Here is an 18660-nt window from a genome sequence, read left to right as displayed (position 1 = left end):
TCAGATTTAACATAAACAAGTTTATTCCTTAATTATTTGTCCTTATACTAGAGGAGCGACTCGGTTCCTTTAGTTCATTTTAAAGAGTCGTTCAATAGAATCGGTTCGTTCGGGAACGACTCATCTCTCATCACAGTAACTGTAATGTCATTACAAATATGTAACTGTAACGCGTTACATGACTTCGTTACAGATAAAAAGTCATCACGTGACTGTACCGCGTTCCCCCCAACACTGTAGCTGAGAGATACAGGGCTAATGGAGATGTTTTACTGCTAAGCTGCTGTTCAACTCCAGTCCAGTTGGTGACGCTGGTGCGTCTTAAGTTGTTCTGCCAACCGCCATTAAACATCATAAAAAGAAGAAGAAGAAGCTGCTGTGTTTGTACTGTAGAGCCTCATCTGTAAGTAAAATATGTATTTAATTATAACCCTTATATTTAATTATAACCACATTCTAATTAATAATAAAACTAGAGTTCATAATAAAACATCACTGTGAGGATTTGAGGAGCTTTAACTCCAGTTTTATTTAAACACACAAACTATTAGCTGCTCCGCTAACTGTTAGCATCACACATGATTCAGTACTGATGAACCGATTCATTGAACCGATGAATCAGTGGATTGTAACGGATTCAGAGTTTATTCATTATTAAATCTAACATTTTGATATAAACGCGTCACATTTTCAGCTTTGTTTACAGTGTTTAATGTTTGTTAGAAACAGCGAGTTCTTGTAGCTTTGTTTACAGGTTGTTTTACAGGTTTATAGTAAAAGTTAAAAGTATTAGTACAGCACTGTTATTGGGAGTGGATGAGAAACTAGATGTAAAGAACATCAGACTTAATCATTTCACTTTGGGCCACAAAACCACTTCCACCAAACTCAAAGGGTTGTTTCCCAGACAGGCATTAAGGCTTATAGTCCAGGACTACATTTAGCTTTAAATAGAGAATCTCCATTCAAAATGCTGTGTAGTCTAGGACTAGGCTTAATCCCTGTCTGTGAAACCAACCCAAAAAGTTCTATTAGAAGTCTTTTCTGTCTGATGCTGCTCAGTCCCACAATAGTTTCAACATTTTCACTCTGTTTACAGCCTCACAGCATTAAAAATAAACAGTTAAAACAGTCTGAAAGAATTTTCCTGGATTTCTCTTTAATAGGGAATAAAGTACATTTGTCTATCTGTCCGTCTGCCTGTCAGATCTTTTAATAATGCAGTCAGCAGAAGAGGGACACGTCACCCCCATAGATCTACAAAATGAAGTATTCCAAGAGAAACTAATAAAAAAGGAGGAGGAAGAAGATGGAAGTTACTTCTGTAAGTAAATGTGGAGCAATTTGCCATGTTAGTACAGTACAGTGTGGTTAGTATAGTAGAAATAATAAGAGAATGTGGATAGTGGGATTAGAACCTGTACTGTACCGTACTGTCCAGTGTAGAAGTGCTGATACTTCCAGTCTGGATTAAATCTAAGTAGTATTTATTTGTGGTAACTAAACCCACAACCAGTGTTAATTTTGACAGCAAATTTTGATTTAGTCTTAGTCATAGTCTTTTGACTAAAATGTGATTTAAATTTAGTCAAAATTTAGTCATCTGAATTGTTTTAGTCTAGTTTTAGTTGACTAATTGTCATAAGAATATAGTCGACTAAATCTACAGTCGATTTAGTCAACTAAAATACATATTTGTTTGTTAGGATTTTAACGTCATGTTTTTACACTTTGGTTACATTCATGACAGGAACGGTAGTTATTCATAACACAAGATTCATCAGTTCTCAAGGTTATATCAAACACCGTCATGGACAAATTTAGTATCTTCAATTCACCTCACTTGCATGTCTTTGGACTGTGGGAGGAAACCGGAGCACCTGGAGGAAACCCACACAGACACGGGGAGAACATGCAAACTCCACACAGAAAGGACCCAGACCGCCCCACCTGGGGTTCGAATCCAGGACCTTCTTGCTGTGAGGCGACAGTGCTACCCACTGAGCCACTAAGCCACCGTGCCGCCCTAAAATACAGTGTATCACAAAAGTGAGTAAACCCCTGTTGCCGGTGGTTTAGACATTAATGGCTGTATATTGAGTTATTTTGAGGGAAGAATAAATTTATACTGTTATATAAGCTGCACACAGACTACTTTTCATTGTGTCAAAGTGTCATTTTGTCAGTGGTGTCCCATGAAAAGATATACTGTACTTAAATATCTGCAGAAATGTGAGGGGTGTACTCACTTTTGTGATACACTGTACATATAAAGGGTGTAAAATGTAAATGCTTTTTCATCAGTTCCCTTAAATTATTTAAGTCATTATATACACTTACACAAAATTAAACATTTTTTAACCAGTTATGGAATATTATTAATGTTTGAAAGTGCAATACGCACAAAAACAGATTTAACCTCTTTCAAACATCTTTATTTACCTGACCTCGCTTATTGAGCATAACAATAACAAAATATTAATGACCAGTAGGCCTGAAAAGTATATGCATTGTTTATAACAAAATGCATATTACATTCTTTATAAAACTGGGTACTGTAAAAGCAGCTGTGCCATTATGTTTCCATTATACTGCCAGCTGTGCCAGATGTCGTTTCAGATTTGTTGTGTTTTTACCCGAGATCGTCGCCCCACATGGTTTACACATCATCTTGTTTTTCATGACGTTAAATGAGAAATGTGTCCAGATATCGGCTCTCCTCTTTCTCCCTGTTAACATCGTGGAGTTAACCTGGTTCCATGAGTAAAGACAGTTCACAGGCTAGTCTGGTCTTCCCGGGTTAGATCAAATGTGTGCGAGTGTGCTCTTACCGCGGTACCGCAAAAGATTAGTACTGATTGGATGGCTACCCGGCTTGTCCCGCCCCTCCACATACGCTAAAGTAGTTCTGATTGGATCTCTTCCTAACTTGTCCCTACCTTCCACAAAACTAAATCAGTTATTGGATGTCGTCCCTGCCAAACATTTTCGTTTTGTTTTTATTCGTTGACGAAAGTGTCGATTCATTTCGTCATAGTTTTTATCCTTTTATGTAGTTTCTATTTAGTTATCGTCTCGTTTTCGTCATGAAAAAAAGGTTTGTTGACGAAAACTATGACGAAAATCATTCGTCAACGAAATTAACACTGCCCACAACCTTCAGTTTCCTCCAGTTGTTGAGTTTCTTCTTCACATATTGATGAATTTCAGGTGAAGGATCTTTAATCCCTGTGGAACACGTCACCTCTGAGGAACACCTCACCCCAGAGGACCAACAGTGTGGAGGTTTCCAGATGAAGCCTGTGAAGAAGGAAGAACCTGAAGATAAAGATGAACTCAGTAAGTAAAAATAACATTTATTATTGAATTTATTTGTGTCTATCACTAATACTAACACTAACAGCACCACTAAACCCTCACAGTCACACAAACGACTCTAATCTCTATTTACACAAATAAAGAAAACCATCGACCCCAACTTGTGAGAATCTGTTCAGCCATGATAATAGAGACAGCAGCTGATCTGGTGTTAAGAACCACACAAACTACAATAATAATAATAGTAATAAGTTTAACTTATATAGCGTCTTTCAGCAAACTCAGGATCGATGTACAATGACAAAACAAACATAACAGAAGGGATCGATTATACATAGATTTCAAGAAGAAAAATGTAAGTATTGTGTATAGAGAAATTCACAGAGAGAAGAGATCCAGCAAAGAGTCGAGCAGAGAGTTCTAGAGTGCCTCCCATAGTGGACAACCTAAAGAAATTAATCATTCATGATGCATCATGGTACAGGACTTTATCATCAGATCTCAGTTTAACATTTACTAACAATCTGCATTATTTATAATGTTATAAATGTATTTGATTATTGATAATGTTATAAATGTATATTATTATTTATAATGTTATAAATGTATTTGATTATTTATAATGTTATAAATGTATTGTATTATTTATAATGTTATAAATGTATTTATTATTTATAATGTTATAAATGTATTTGATTATTTATAATGTTATAAATGTATTTGATTATTTATAATGTTATAAATGTATATGATTATTTATAATGTTATAAATGTATTTGATTATTTATAATGTTATAAATGTATTTGATTATTTATAATGTTATAAATGTATATGATTATTTATAATGTTATAAATGTATATGATTATTTATAATGTTATAAATGTATTTGATTATTTATAATGTTATAAATGTATTTGATTATTTATAATGTTATAAATGTATTTGATTATTTATAATGTTATAAATGTATTTGATTATTTATAATGTTATAAATGTATTTGATTATTTATAATGTTATAAATGTATTTGATTATTTATAATGTTATAAATGTATTTGATTATTTATAATGTTATAAATGTATTTGATTATTTATAATGTTATAAATGTATTTGATTATTTATAATGTTATAAATGTATTTGATTATTTATAATGTTATAAATGTATTTGATTATTTATAATGTTATAAATGTATTTGATTATTTATAATGTTATAAATGTATTTGATTATTTATAATGTTATAAATGTATTATTATTTATAATGTTATAAATGTATTTGATTATTTATAATGTTATAAATGTATTTGATTATTTATAATGTTATAAATGTATTTATTATTTATAATGTTATAAATGTATTTATTATTTATAATGTTATAAATGTATTTATTATTTATAATGTTATAAATGTATTTGATTATTTATAATGTTATAAATGTATTTGATTATTTATAATGTTATAAATGTATTTGATTATTTATAATGTTATAAATGTATTTGATTATTTATAATGGTATAAATGTATTTGATTATTTATAATGTTATAAATGTATTTGATTATTTATAATGTTATAAATGTATTTGGTTATTTATAATGTTATAAATGTATTTGGTTATTTATAATGTTATAAATGTATTTTATTATTTATAATGTTATAAATGTATTTTATTATTTATAATGTTATAAATGTATTTGATTATTTATAATGTTATAAATGTATTTGGTTATTTATAATGTTATAAATGTATTTGATTATTTATAATGTTATAAATGTATTTTATTATTTATAATGTTATAAATGTATTTTATTATTTATAATGTTATAAATGTATTTTATTATTTATTATGTTATAAATGTATTTGGTTATTTATAATGTTATAAATGTATTTTATTATTTATAATGTTATAAATGTATTTTATTATTTATAATGTTATAAATGTATTTTATTATTTATTATGTTATAAATGTATTTGGTTATTTATAATGTTATAAATGTATTTTATTATTTATAATGTTATAAATGTATTTGATTATTTATAATGTAATAAATGTATTTGATTATTTATAATGTTATAAATGTATTTGATTATTTATAATGTTATAAATGTATTTAATTATTTATAATGTTATAAATGTATTTGATTATTTATAATGTTATAAATGTATTTGATTATTTATAATGTTATAAATGTATTTGATTATTTATAATGTTATAAATGTATTTGATTATTTATAATGTTATAAATGTATTTGATTATTTATAATGTTATAAATGTATTTGGTTATTTATAATGTTATAAATGTATTTGGTTATTTATAATGTTATAAATGTATTTGGTTATTTATAATGTTATAAATGTATTTGGTTATTTATAATGTTATAAATGTATTTGATTATTTATAATGTTATAAATGTATTTGATTATTTATAATGTTATAAATGTATTTGATTATTTATAATGTTATAAATGTATTTGATTATTTATAATGTTATAAATGTATTTGGTTATTTATAATGTTATAAATGTATTTGGTTATTTATAATGTTATAAATGTATTTATTATTTATAATGTTATAAATGTATTTATTAATTATAATGTTATAAATGTATTTATTATTTATAATGTTATAAATGTATTTGATTATTTATAATGTTATAAATGTATTTGATTATTTATAATGTTATAAATGTATTTGGTTATTTATAATGTTATAAATGTATTTGGTTATTTATAATGTTATAAATGTATTTATTATTTATAATGTTATAAATGTATTTATTAATTATAATGTTATAAATGTATTTATTATTTATAATGTTATAAATGTATTTGATTATTTATAATGTTATAAATGTATTTGATTATTTATAATGTTATAAATGTATTTGGTTATTTATAATGTTATAAATGTATTTGATTATTTATAATGTTATAAATGTTTTTGATTATTTATAATGTTATAAATGTATTTTATTATTTATAATGTTATAAATGTATTTTATTATTTATAATGTTATAAATGTATTTATAATTTATAATGTTATAAATGTATTTTATTATTTATAATGTTATAAATGTATTTTATTATTTATAATGTTATAAATGTATTTGATTATTTATAATGTTATAAATGTATTTGATTATTTATAATGTTATAAATGTATTTGATTATTTATAATGTTATAAATGTATTTGATTATTTATAATGTTATAAATGTATTTGATTATTTATAATGTTATAAATGTATTTGATTATTTATAATGTTATAAATGTATTTGATTATTTATAATGTTATAAATGTATTTGATTATTTATAATGTTATAAATGTATTTGATTATTTATAATGTTATAAATGTATTTGATTATTTATAATGATATAAATGTATTTGATTATTTATAATGTTATAAATGTATTTGATTATTTATAATGATATAAATGTATTTGATTATTTATAATGTTATAAATGTATTTGATTATTTATAATGATATAAATGTATTTGATTATTTTCTGCTTCAGAACTGAACAAGGATTTCTGCTGCTCCTCGTGTCCACATTCCTCTACAACCCAAAATCAGCTCCACAATCACATCAAGAGCTGCAACCATGATAAATATGAGACTCTGGTGAAGATTAAGACTGAACATGAGGATCTGACGCCCACCAGAAGCTCCAGTAATCAGCAAACGTCCTCTGGTACTGTCAGCATTAACACCTCTCTCAGTCCCACACAGGAAGAAGGAAACGTCTGCTCACAGTGTGGGAAGAGCTTCAGGTGCCTGAGTGCTCTTAAAATACACCAGCGCATTCACACTGGAGAGAAACCGTATCAGTGCTCACAGTGTGGAAAGAGGTTTATTACACAGGGTAATCGCAATATACACCAGCGCATTCACACTGAAGAAAAGCCGTATCAGTGCTCACAGTGTAGGAAGAGTTTTACTACAGAGAGTAATCTTAAACAACACCAGCACATTCACACTGGAGTGAAACCGTATCAGTGCTTACAGTGTGGAAAGAGTTTTAATTGTCAAAGTTATCTCAAACAACACCAGCACATTCACACTGGAGTGAAACCATTTCAGTGCTCACAGTGTGAGAAGAGTTTTAATAAACAGAGTAAACTCAAAATACACCAGCGCATTCACACTGGAGAGAAACCGTATCAGTGCTCACAGTGTGTGAAGAGTTTAATTACACAGGGTAAACTTAAAATCCACCAGCGCATTCACACTGGAGAGAAACCGTATCAGTGCTCACAGTGTGGGAAGAGTTTTAATACACAGAGTAAACTCAAAATCCACCAGCGCATTCACACTGGAGAAAAACCGTATCAGTGCTCACAGTGTGGAAAGAGTTTTAATGGACAGAGTGGTCTGAAAAGACACCAGCGCATTCACACTGGAGATAAACCATATCAGTGCTTACAGTGTGGAAAGAGTTTTAATACAAAGAGTGAGTTTAAAATACACCAGCACATTCACAGTGGAGAAAAACCATATCAGTGCTTACAGTGTGGAAAGAGTTTTATTACCCAGAGTAATCTCAAAATACACCAGCGCATTCACACTGAAGAGAAACCGTATCAGTGCTCACATTGTGAAAAGAGTTTTAATCAAAAGAGTAATCTCAAAAAACACCAGCGCATTCACACTGGATAGAAACTGTATCAGTGCTCACAGTGTGTAAAGAGTTTTGAAAGACAGAGTGATCTGAAAATACACCAGCGCATTCACACTGGAGAGAAACCATATCAGTGCTCACAGTGTGGGAAGAGTTTTATTTATCAAAGTGATCTGAAAAGACACCAGTGCATTCACACTGGAGTGAAACCGTATCAGTGCTCACAGTGTGAGAAGAGATTTAATCAACAGAGTAATCTCAAAAAACACCAGCGCATTCACATTTTACAGAAAGGATGCTCACAGTGTTGGAGCTGCTTTGCTCATTTATCAGCACCTAGACACAAGTGTGACTCATCAGATTGTACCAAACAAGCAAAAATATAAAATATATTGAGTGAGTGTTGGGGAGAAATGGTTAGCAATGAATGAATTATACTGTGTAATTAACAGGTAATTAATTACACCGTAAACATGAGTAAGTAAATAGTAATAATAAAAGTATAAATCTTTAGGTTAAACTATTACTGGGAAATATTGTGATTATCTATAGTGGAGTGAATGGTGGTTAGAACCAGGAGGTTTAGAGCCTGATGTAAGTGAATGCTATCAGTTAATAGTTGAAGTGAATTAAAAAAAAATGTATTGGATCGGCTAGCATATATTGGTGTTAGTAATACTGTGCTTGATTATTTTTCTTCATACATTTCTAGACATGTACAGTATGTTCACAGTCACTCCTGTTTCTAGTGGTGTCCCTCAGGGCTCTGTCCTGGGAACTATACCTGTCCATTGTGCTCACGACTACGCTTCCTCCTCCATCTCTCTCTGATTGTCTAATAGAATTAAGAACATGGTTCTCTTACAATTTTCTCACATTAAATGCTGATAAAACTGAAATTCTTCTTATAGGTAGAAAATCTTCTCTCTCTAAATCTAACAAATTCTCAGTGATGATGAAGAACTCAGTCGTCTCTCCTTCCACTCACAATCTTTCATTTCATGCACATATTAATAATATCACACGATCCGCTTATTTCCATTTACGTAACATAAATCGTCTGCGTCCATTCCTTTCTCCTAGAAGTGCACTCTAAAAAATGATTCATGGTGTTAGTAAATAAAACATAATAAAACAAGTCAATTCAACATTAAAAAATATGTTTGTTACATTTTTTTGAAATTGTAAGTTCAGACAAATTTAAAATGTATTTTTGGTTTGGATGCATTTTTTAATCCTTTTTGAATGCAAAATTTTGCATCAGCACAACAACGGACAAATTTTGAGTTGAACCAACAAAAATATTCGCGCCGCCGGAACTAAGAAAAAAAGAGCAATTGTGCACAGCTCTCCTCTTCCCCCCCTCCTCATTATGGAGACGGACGTATTCGCATTTTCCGCTTGTACCTGCTATTACAAGGGACTGTTTTCATACTGAGAGTAAGTCTATCACCCTTTATAAACGTCATATTTCAGAGTAGATAAGTAGATTATTATAGCTCGCTAGCAGGTCTGTCGTTACAGGAGGCTTAGCTAAGCTAGGTTAAGCCAGCTTGAAGTTCAGTCAGAGAGAGCCAGTGTCAATGTCTAAGACACAAAGAAAAAGTAATATTAATACGGGTTTCTGTTAGGAGATTTAAATGTTTTAGCTCGAACTGCTGAATAAACGACTCTATCGCTTGTCGCTGATGAGGTTCGTTGTAGCAATCCGTTAACTCTAGCTAGATTATTATTTTCACAGGCTACGTATAACTATTTGCAAGGGGGTTCTTCTTTAAAATTGTATTTCCAACTGTATATATTTTTGTGTGTATTTTGTGCTGCATCTAGCTAGCTTTGCACCAAGCTATGGCTGTGTTTCGCACAATTGATAATTATGCGTAAGAATTATTTAGCCATGTAGTGCTAGCTAGCTAACGTATAGCTAGTTACGTTGGCTGACAAGGAAAAGGGCGCCATTTTAGTTGAGCTAAAGTGTACAATATATGGCGATTGCCCATTTCATGTTGGTTGGTTAAAATACAGAAAAATTTGTCAAACATTTAGAAATGCATTGGTTCTGTAAAATTTGCAAATTTAAAACCACAAATAAGACTGAGCTCTTAAAGCATTATAGGCTATGGCATTGGCATAGTGGTCAAACCTTGCCCTGTCTTTACTGGGAATGTTACTGCTCATTTAGAACATGGGGCAGCCTTAAAACGCATGTGTCAAGAGACCATTCGACACAATTAAAACGAAAAGAAGTGTTAGCATTTAAATGTCCAAGTTGTACATTAAATACCATTTCCACAGAAAAGGAGTTCTTTGAGCACATTGGTCACCATTTAAAAAAGCAAGAAACTATCACATGTGTGTTTGAGAATTGTCACTTCAGAACAAACATTTATGGGACATATGCATCGCACAGAAGCCGGAAACACAATCCTCACTCGTTGTGTGACATCAAGGGTGAGTTTTTACAGAGGAAAATAGTGAACCCTTTAAATACAGGGGACGATCTTGATGAAGATGATGATGATGATGATCAGAGTGCAGAGGTGGCTGGAGTAGAGGCTGAAAATGAAACGAGAGAACTACCCAACTTGATTGAAAAGAACCTAAATAAATTGGAAAGTTTATTTAATGTACCTAATAGGTGTATTGATGAAGTGGTGGAAGAACTAAATTTCATTTCTCGTTCAGCTTCAGGTCTTGTTATAAGAGAGATTTTACAGTCATGTTTAAACAAGCACAGTTGTCAGGTAGATGGTCGAATAATTTCAGAGATTGTGACACAAATCTGTGAATCCAATCCTATTAGCTTAGCACTGGGGACCGATGGCCCTCTCTCCACTTCCTACAAATGAAGGGAGTATTTTAAAGAGCATTTCTCAGTGGTGGAGCCCATTGAATATGTGCTCAATGACCGTGAGCGGAGAAGCTTCCAGTATGTACCTATTCTGAGGTCCTTACGTGAGGTTTTGAACAAGAAAGAGATCCAGGACTTCATCCTTAACAGTGGGAAAGAAGTACAAGCCGGCACTGATGCACAGTACAAGTCTTTTCAGGATGGCACATACTTTAAAGCCAACAAACTGTTATCAAGACATGACCCAGCCATAAGTCTCATGTTATATGTAGATGATTTTGAAATCTGCAATCCACTTGGAACATCCAGGAAAAAGCACAAAATTACTGCTCTGTACTGGGTTTTAGCAAATGTGCCACCTTTGCTCACTCACATCAATCTACTTATCGATTCTCTGCAAGACAGATGATATAAAACGATTTGGATATAGTGCAGTGTTAGAGCCCCTACTGAAAGATCTTGTGACCCTAGAAGAAGAAGGAATTTACATATCTTCTTTAAGCAGACAGGTCAAAGGTACTGTGTTTTGTGTCGTTGCAGACAACCTTGGCGCTCATTCTATTGGAGGATTCGTTGAAAGCTTCTCTAGTTCACATTGCTGTCGGTTCTGTCTTGGAGAAAGGTCACAGTTCAAGGTAATTGAAGTTAGAACAGGAGCATTTTCTCCTAGGACAAAAGAAGACCACAGAGTCCATATCCAGACTGCACAGGAGTCTACTGGTGTGTCTAATTGCTTTGGAGTAAAGAGACAGTTTCCACTAACAGAAAAGCTACAACATTTTGATGTGTTAACAGGCTACCCACCTGATTTGTTACATGACCTTTTCGAAGGTATTGTACCAATGGAGTTAGCCTTGTGCCTTGATGCTTTAATTAGAGCAAAGTATTTCACTCTTGAAGAACTGAACAAATTAATCAGAGATTTCCCATATAGGTGGGCAGATAAAAAGGATGCACCACAGCCGGTTCCTCAAAATTTTGCTTCAAAAAGAACTGTCAGTGGGAATGCCCATGAAAACTGGACTTTGCTGCGCCTCCTTCCCCTCATTGCTGGAGCAAAAATACCAGAGTGTGAGCCAATATGGCAGGTTCTTTTGAACCTCAAGGAGATAGTTGAACTGGTTCTGTCTCCAGTTCATACTGAGGAGACTATTTGTTTTTTAGACAGTAAAATTTCAGAGCATCGGCACAGATTCCTTGAAGCCTTCCCCCAGAGTGGTCTTATTCCGAAACATCATTTTGTAGAACACTATCCACAGCTGATTAGGAATTTTGGTCCACTTGTGTCATTTTGGACAATGCGTTTTGAAGCAAAACACAGCTTTTTTTAAACGTGTTGTTAGACATACCCACAGCTTTCGAAACATCTTGCTGTCTCTCTCAGTGAAACATCAGTTAATGGTTGCATTTCATTTGCATGAAAGTAATATCCAGCCTTCTATACGGGTAACCAAGCTGTCAACAGTGGATTTGAGTGTTCTGAAGGAAGACGTTAAGGAAGCATTGGAAAGAAGATTTCCTGGTGAGTCATGTGTTCAGATGGCTAACACAGTGTGTTACTATGGCACTACTTACTCAATTGGAATGATCCTGGCTAATGGTTCGACAGGTGGACTACCAGATTTTGGAGAGGTAATTCAGATTGTTGTTGTTAAAGGAAAACTTGCATTCATTGTAAAATGTTTGAATGCTTGGTTTGTGGAACATCTGTCAAGCTACGAACTTGAAAACACCAGAACAGTTAAAGTTCTTAATCCATCGGAGTTGTCTGACATATTCCCTTTAGCAGCATATATAATCGAAGGGAAACGTTTTGTGACTCTAAAGCACTTCATTTACTTACCATAAATGGCTCAGTAGTCCACCTTCGATGTATCTGATTCATGCTAGTGATGTAAGGAATTTTCACTGGGCTCACACCCATTTATTGTGAAATGCTTAAAATGTCATATGTGGCAAAGAAATTCAGTTATTACATGCACTCAAACTATAGTTGGAAATAACTTAAGGAGTTGTTTTCTGACGAGAGCCTGGCTTTGGACTAAATTTCCCCTTTAACAGAGAAACTCCATTCAGAATATTGTGTAGTTCAGGGCTAGAACAAGAACAAGAAACATACAGTAAATCCAGATGTTTTATTGTGGGCTCTGCAAAACTCGGCCTTGTTAACACTACATAACAAAAAATAAATGTAAGTTGGTTTAAAAATAGACTCTACACTCTAGTTTAAAACAAGATTTTGATGTTGATTCAGCAGTTACTGTACTTTAGTGATTGTTTTTCACACACATACACACACACACACTTGAAATTTCAGTTTCTCTGGTTTTACTTTTTCTGGGAACATTTTTGTTAAATATTTCTTAGTAAAACCAGAGTGATACATTTTTATGTACTTTGATGTAATCTGTTATGTCTTTTTAGTTTGATGCTGCAATGTCTCAGCCTGCTAAACTTCGGATCATACTTCAAGACCATGACATTCGTAGACTGGAGTTACCTTCTGGAATCCCCGATACTGTAGACGAACTTCATTCTCTTGTGCAACAGACATTTCAGATTGAGGGTAGTTTCACTTTGCATTTTAAAGATGCTGATTTTGGAGAGTATTTTTCTCTAAATTCAGTATGTGATGTCAAGGACAAAGACACACTTAAGGTGGTCCATGTTTTTGAATCCCCCATGGTCATCTTGACTAATCTGGACAGCTCCTGCCCAAGTGGAACAGAAAGTGCCATTTATCCTCAATCTGACAGTTGCTCATCTGGATCCCAAGATACAGTGATTCTCTCATCACCTGAGCATATGACACACCGCTCTCAGTGCTGGCCTGTGGAATTTACAATACCTCGTTTCGCCTACAACACAGAACTTGTGCTTGCATCAGGTAATGAGGCTTTCGAGAAGGAGGGAATTCTTCTGAGTCCTACTGCAATTCTTCCTGATATGCTTGAGAAGTTGGCCGAAACCATTTATCAGTATGTTGCCTATCCTACAAGTGTGCAATTAAACCATGTTGCAGAAGCATTGATTCAAAAACATCCTTGTCTGAGAGAACCAGGTTCATTTAACAGATGTTATGGATGGCAGCAGAGACTGAAATATAAAATAGCTAATTACAGATGCAAACTTCGAACACTTGGGTGCCCTGAGCTTGTAGTGAACTCTCTGAAAAAGAAGCGAGCACATGAGATGGCAGCTGCAAAAAATGTAAAGAAGCCAAGAAAGGCAGAGGTGAATTACTTGCCGCCTCACCCACAAGGAGAAACAGAAGAAAGTTTGGAGCAAGTCAGACTGGACCTCTTGAGTGAAGTAAAGAAGAGGACTAACTCTAATATCATCAGTGAGAAAATGGCAAGGACATTCTCCATTCGCAGACAGGAAGTTGTCAACCTAGCCCCACATGTCGATGTTTTCAAAGAACGCTGGCCTGCCCTTTTTGATGTCATCCAGGTGAGTGCCTTAATGGAATACCTTACTAGTTCTCAACCCTAGTCCTACAATAGTCTCTTGTTTTGCACATTTGAGTGTTTTCTGGTGGGAAAACACAAAAAATGCATGGCAGAGAGTACTCCAGGACCAGGATTGACAGCCACAGGAATAGTTGATGGGTATGTTTAGTGTTAAGTGAAAGCATGTTTTATTGTGTGCCCTACAGATACGTGAAGAGTTCAAGAGAATAACCACAATCAACCTTGAGGCATCTTTCATGGCGAAGCTTGATCAGTACTGCCCAAAACTGATGAACTTGGTGTCATCAAGAGGAGGGGCTGCAAAAATGAAGATTCATCAAATAAAGGACACACTTCTTGAGGTATTCTTATCATTCTAATCTTAGAATAGAAAAAAATGGAGATTGAGCTAATTGAGCTAATGCTTGAATGAATAAACTGACAGTTTTAGCCCTGTAATGGCAGCCAAAGGTTCATGTGTTTGTTACATTGTACACATTTGGTCCGGTTAGTTCTGGTTTCACACTGCAGTTTAGTGAGCAGACTAAAGAACTTTACTACACCATGTCATCATCAGCTACGTGGGCTGCATCTTTCTATACTTCATATAAATTGGTTTGTAGAATGTTATGAGTCCAGCAAGTTGCTTTGATGTTGTGACAAATTCTAGCTCTGTCAGAATCCGACTCCCCTTCGCTGGCATGCGCACCCCACAACAGAATTGAGCGTAACAGATTATCCTCAGATTCCTTTTATCTCTGTGTATAAATAAGGGTTAATCTACAGTTACAGTAAATAAATGAATTCCCAGTGCAAGCGTTTGTGTCCATATTGCTGTGCGGCACGCCTGCACGCCAAGGGGAGTCAGATTTCACCAGTTCTTTTTCCTCTGGTTTGTTTAAAGACTGTCTCAGCTTCCTGTAATTGGCTAGGCGAACCTGACCATGGTTTAGTAGATCCGGACCGAGACCACCTCTTTTGGTCAGACCAAACTCTGGTCCTTTGTTCCAGACCATGGTTTGTGGCCCCTTTCACACCTGACACTTTGGTTCGGACCAAACTGAAAAGTCAGAAAGTCCGGACCAAAGGAGGTAGGTGTGAAAGCTCCTTTAGTAATAAGTCTAGCTGTCACAAGTCCACTCGTATCCTATGAAGTCCTGTCACCATTTCCCAGGATTGATGTTATCTGACTTTTTTCTTTACCAGCAATTCAACCCTGGCTCGTCATTGATTGTAGTGCAACGTTATTCTTTTTCAAATTAATTATATGTTTAACATGTTTTTCAGGATAACACGATTGAAAGACGCAGAGAAGTTGCAATCCGTTGCATGGTGGTTTACCTCGGTGAAAAGGAAGAGGATCTCTTCAAGGAATACTTGGTGGGCAAAATGAAATTGCTGTCTACTTTTAAACACTACACTAACTACAGCAATATTGAAACTGAAATATTGGGTCTGAATTTTTCTATAAGGATGCTGAAGCTCTGAACAGACATCTTGCTGGGGAGGTGATGAAGATCATGGTTAACAAAGCTGCCAGTACATCTGACCCAGCCAGTGCCACTATCGTGATAGAGGGAACAGAAGTCCTGAGGGGACTGGATCTACCAAGGGCTTGTGCCTTGCTGATGGGTCTTATATATGCCCTTAATCTCAGCTACCCAAGACAACTGAGGCATACCTTTGAAGTTTTTCAAAAGTTACTCCTCGAACTGGATGGACTGAAAGCTAGTCCAAAAGTAATGTCTCTTAAACAAAAGCTGCTCTCATAAAATATAGGAATTGTTGAAGTGTAGATGTACTGTGAACACATCTGACTGTTCTGTTCTCAAAATCAAAACTGTACATACTTTACTGCAAAGTAAGACTATTCATTTTGTCTAAACTTGGCAGTGATTAATAGTTTTGTTACATACTGATTTCTAATGAAAGAATACAATACATGCTTAAAATCCAGTCCAGTTCAGTTCAATGGACCTTTTATGTATATGTTGAACTAAGATGACTAAATATTGTTGAGTTGCTGTATGGTGAGTATTGTTGATTCAAGATATGGTTTAACTATGTAACCTTGCCCAAGCATTTTTAAATGAAGGGTAAAAGGGGTTTACTTCAGTAATGTTGTCTGTTAACATATGTCCTCTGATCTACAAGAGAACAGTTTGGTGGGTTCAATGCCTTCTTTGCAAATTGCACAGAGTAGGTTTTTTTTGGTTTTTTAATTTTGGTGTAAGAGACATGTGAATTATCTGACACAGCAAATTTGCCAGTGTTAAATCAATGCTGTTGGTGTTAAATTAAGATTAACTTAAATTCTGACACTCAGTGTTAATTTAATAGTGTTTATTTACCACTGGCAAATATGCTGTGCAGTGTTTGGTTCTCAAAACCTAAATGTTTGTATAATGCATATTCACTGCACTGGTATGTTCTGTTAACAGCTGTGTTCTGATCTACAAGATAACTTGCACAGAGCAGATTTATTTTTATTTTATTTTTTTGTCAAGCATCTATTCTTAAGACAGTTTTGCTCTCAAATTTAAATTGTTTGTAGGATTGTTTAATCCTTTGTTTCGCTACACTTGCTGTATCCAGCATTTTCACTTCTGTGATGGTCTTTTAACAGCTGTTATCAGCTAGAATATTTTATTTTGTACTATGCAGATTTTTATTATTGTGCAACAGTTTTTATGCACCACTTTCAATCCAATAATAAAAGGTGGTATTTTCAAAAAAATGTCTTTATTTGCCCTAATATCTGGAAAATCTTGTATTAATTAGGTAGGCTCAAATTAATGGAGATTTTTAAAGTTTAATTAAATTACGTTGGTAGAACTTAATTTAGTTGTGTTTATCAAACAAAACAATGGGATTAATATTAAGTGAAACAACTTTAAAAAGTTAAGTTAGTCCAACAATGAAAGGCTCATAGCTTTTACTCAAAAACATTCTAGTTGGGATTACTTAAAAAGATACATGCAAATTGTTACATCAATTTTTTTAAGTAGATCCAGTATATTATTTTTTAGAGTGCAGACAGCTCATCGATCAGACCATCAGAGCGATGTAGGTTTAATTCACTAACATCACGACCAGATTAAGAGCTAATTCACAGTTTACAAACAAACTAAATTTAGAATAAGTAACAGAAACAGACACAGACTTACTGTCGCTGTATTGTATTGTATTATAATGTTAAATTGTAGCCTATTTTATTGAGATTATGCTTTAATGCTGTATTTTCTTACATTTATTTAATCCAGCACAATGGTTAAACTGCACAACCCAACAAGTTAAAATAACCCATCATGTGTTCTGTCCAATATTTACACAGTGCTGGTTGCCCAATAACACCTTTTCACCTGCATTCGGCCTTTCTTTCCTGTATACCAAAAACAGTCACCAGTGCAGGTCTACAACATGTTACAAAAACACTTGGGACACTTTATTTTTGCTTTCTTTATCTTGCCGGTGTCACATTGTATTGAAACTAAAATAAATAAATGAAAACTTAAAATTTAAAATCAAGTGTTTAGGTTCATTCATCATCTTAACACATATTACAAACTAATCAAGCTCGTCAGATTTCAGACATTGTTCACATAAACAAAAATCTCAAGAGGAAGCACAAGATTCATTTATTTATAGACGGTGCTGCTTATGGTTTTATGGTATTTAAGCTGGATGTATAGATGGAAGTTAACATGTAATCTAAGGTGACACTTAAGTTTATTCGCTGCTGTTGGCTTATAAAGTTTTACTGAACAAACTGGCTCGTATTTTGGCACTGATATACCTTCCTGAATGGTGATCTGCTTGGTCGACACAACTAGCACAAGTAATCGTGGTCTACACCCCACAAGCGCTGTGTTGTACTTGCACATGCGCTGAACGCTACCATCCTGAAACTGCTAACGTTTCTAAACCTCTAAAGCTGAGTTAAGTTTAGGACCCAGTTGGCTGGTAGATTGCGCTGTAAACAACGATTTACCTTTTGGTGTTACAATTCGGCATAGAGCAGTCATATGTGGAACACTATTCTCTACTCAGCATTGATAACAGTGTTTTTACTTAAATAAAACCAGGTTCCACCGAGATTTGAACTCGGATCACTGGATTCAAAGTCCAGAGTGCTAACCATTACACCATGGAACCACACAGTGAAGCCTTACTTAAGCCCAAAAGTTAATAAAAGTTAATATTGTAAACAATGATTTGCGATTATATTTTGGGATGGAGCAGTCACATGAGGAACACTATAACACTACTAGTGCTATTATAATATTCAAGCTGGATGAATGGATGGAAATTAGCATGTAATTTAAGGTGACTCTAAACTAGCACAAGCAATTGTGATGCTCTGTTGTACTGCACATGCGCTGAATGCTACCATCCTGAAACTGCTAA

The 18660-nt window shown here is 33.7% G+C and overlaps 1 protein-coding gene, 1 long non-coding RNA gene and 1 other non-coding gene across 3 annotated transcripts; 1 reads left to right on the top strand and 2 right to left on the bottom strand.

Annotated features, from left to right (window-relative positions):
• LOC134326907 (uncharacterized) lies at positions 1–2805 on the bottom strand. The gene is made up of 2 exons (XR_010014636.1): positions 2637–2805; positions 1–401 (listed from the first exon to the last, which is right to left on the bottom strand). It is a non-coding gene; the product is annotated as an uncharacterized LOC134326907 (long non-coding RNA).
• An 8297-nt stretch (positions 2806–11102) lies between these two features.
• Positions 11103–16912, top strand: LOC134326562 (sterile alpha motif domain-containing protein 3-like). Its single transcript, XM_063008730.1, has 5 exons — positions 11103–11436; positions 13226–14254; positions 14460–14615; positions 15541–15633; positions 15726–16912. The coding sequence occupies exons 1-5, from the start codon at positions 11152–11154 to the stop codon at positions 16023–16025; spliced, it is 1863 nt and encodes a 620-aa protein (XP_062864800.1). The 5' UTR covers positions 11103–11151; the 3' UTR covers positions 16026–16912.
• Positions 16913–18336: 1424 nt separating this feature from the next.
• Positions 18337–18408, bottom strand: trnaq-uug (transfer RNA glutamine (anticodon UUG)). Its single transcript has one exon. It is a non-coding gene; the product is annotated as a tRNA-Gln (tRNA).
• Positions 18409–18660: the final 252 nt, after the last annotated feature.

The sequence above is a fragment of the Trichomycterus rosablanca genome, chromosome 14 (genome assembly GCF_030014385.1).
Source record: "Trichomycterus rosablanca isolate fTriRos1 chromosome 14, fTriRos1.hap1, whole genome shotgun sequence".
Taxonomy (NCBI): domain Eukaryota; kingdom Metazoa; phylum Chordata; class Actinopteri; order Siluriformes; family Trichomycteridae; genus Trichomycterus; species Trichomycterus rosablanca.
This window is presented reverse-complemented; position numbering and strand designations above follow the sequence as displayed.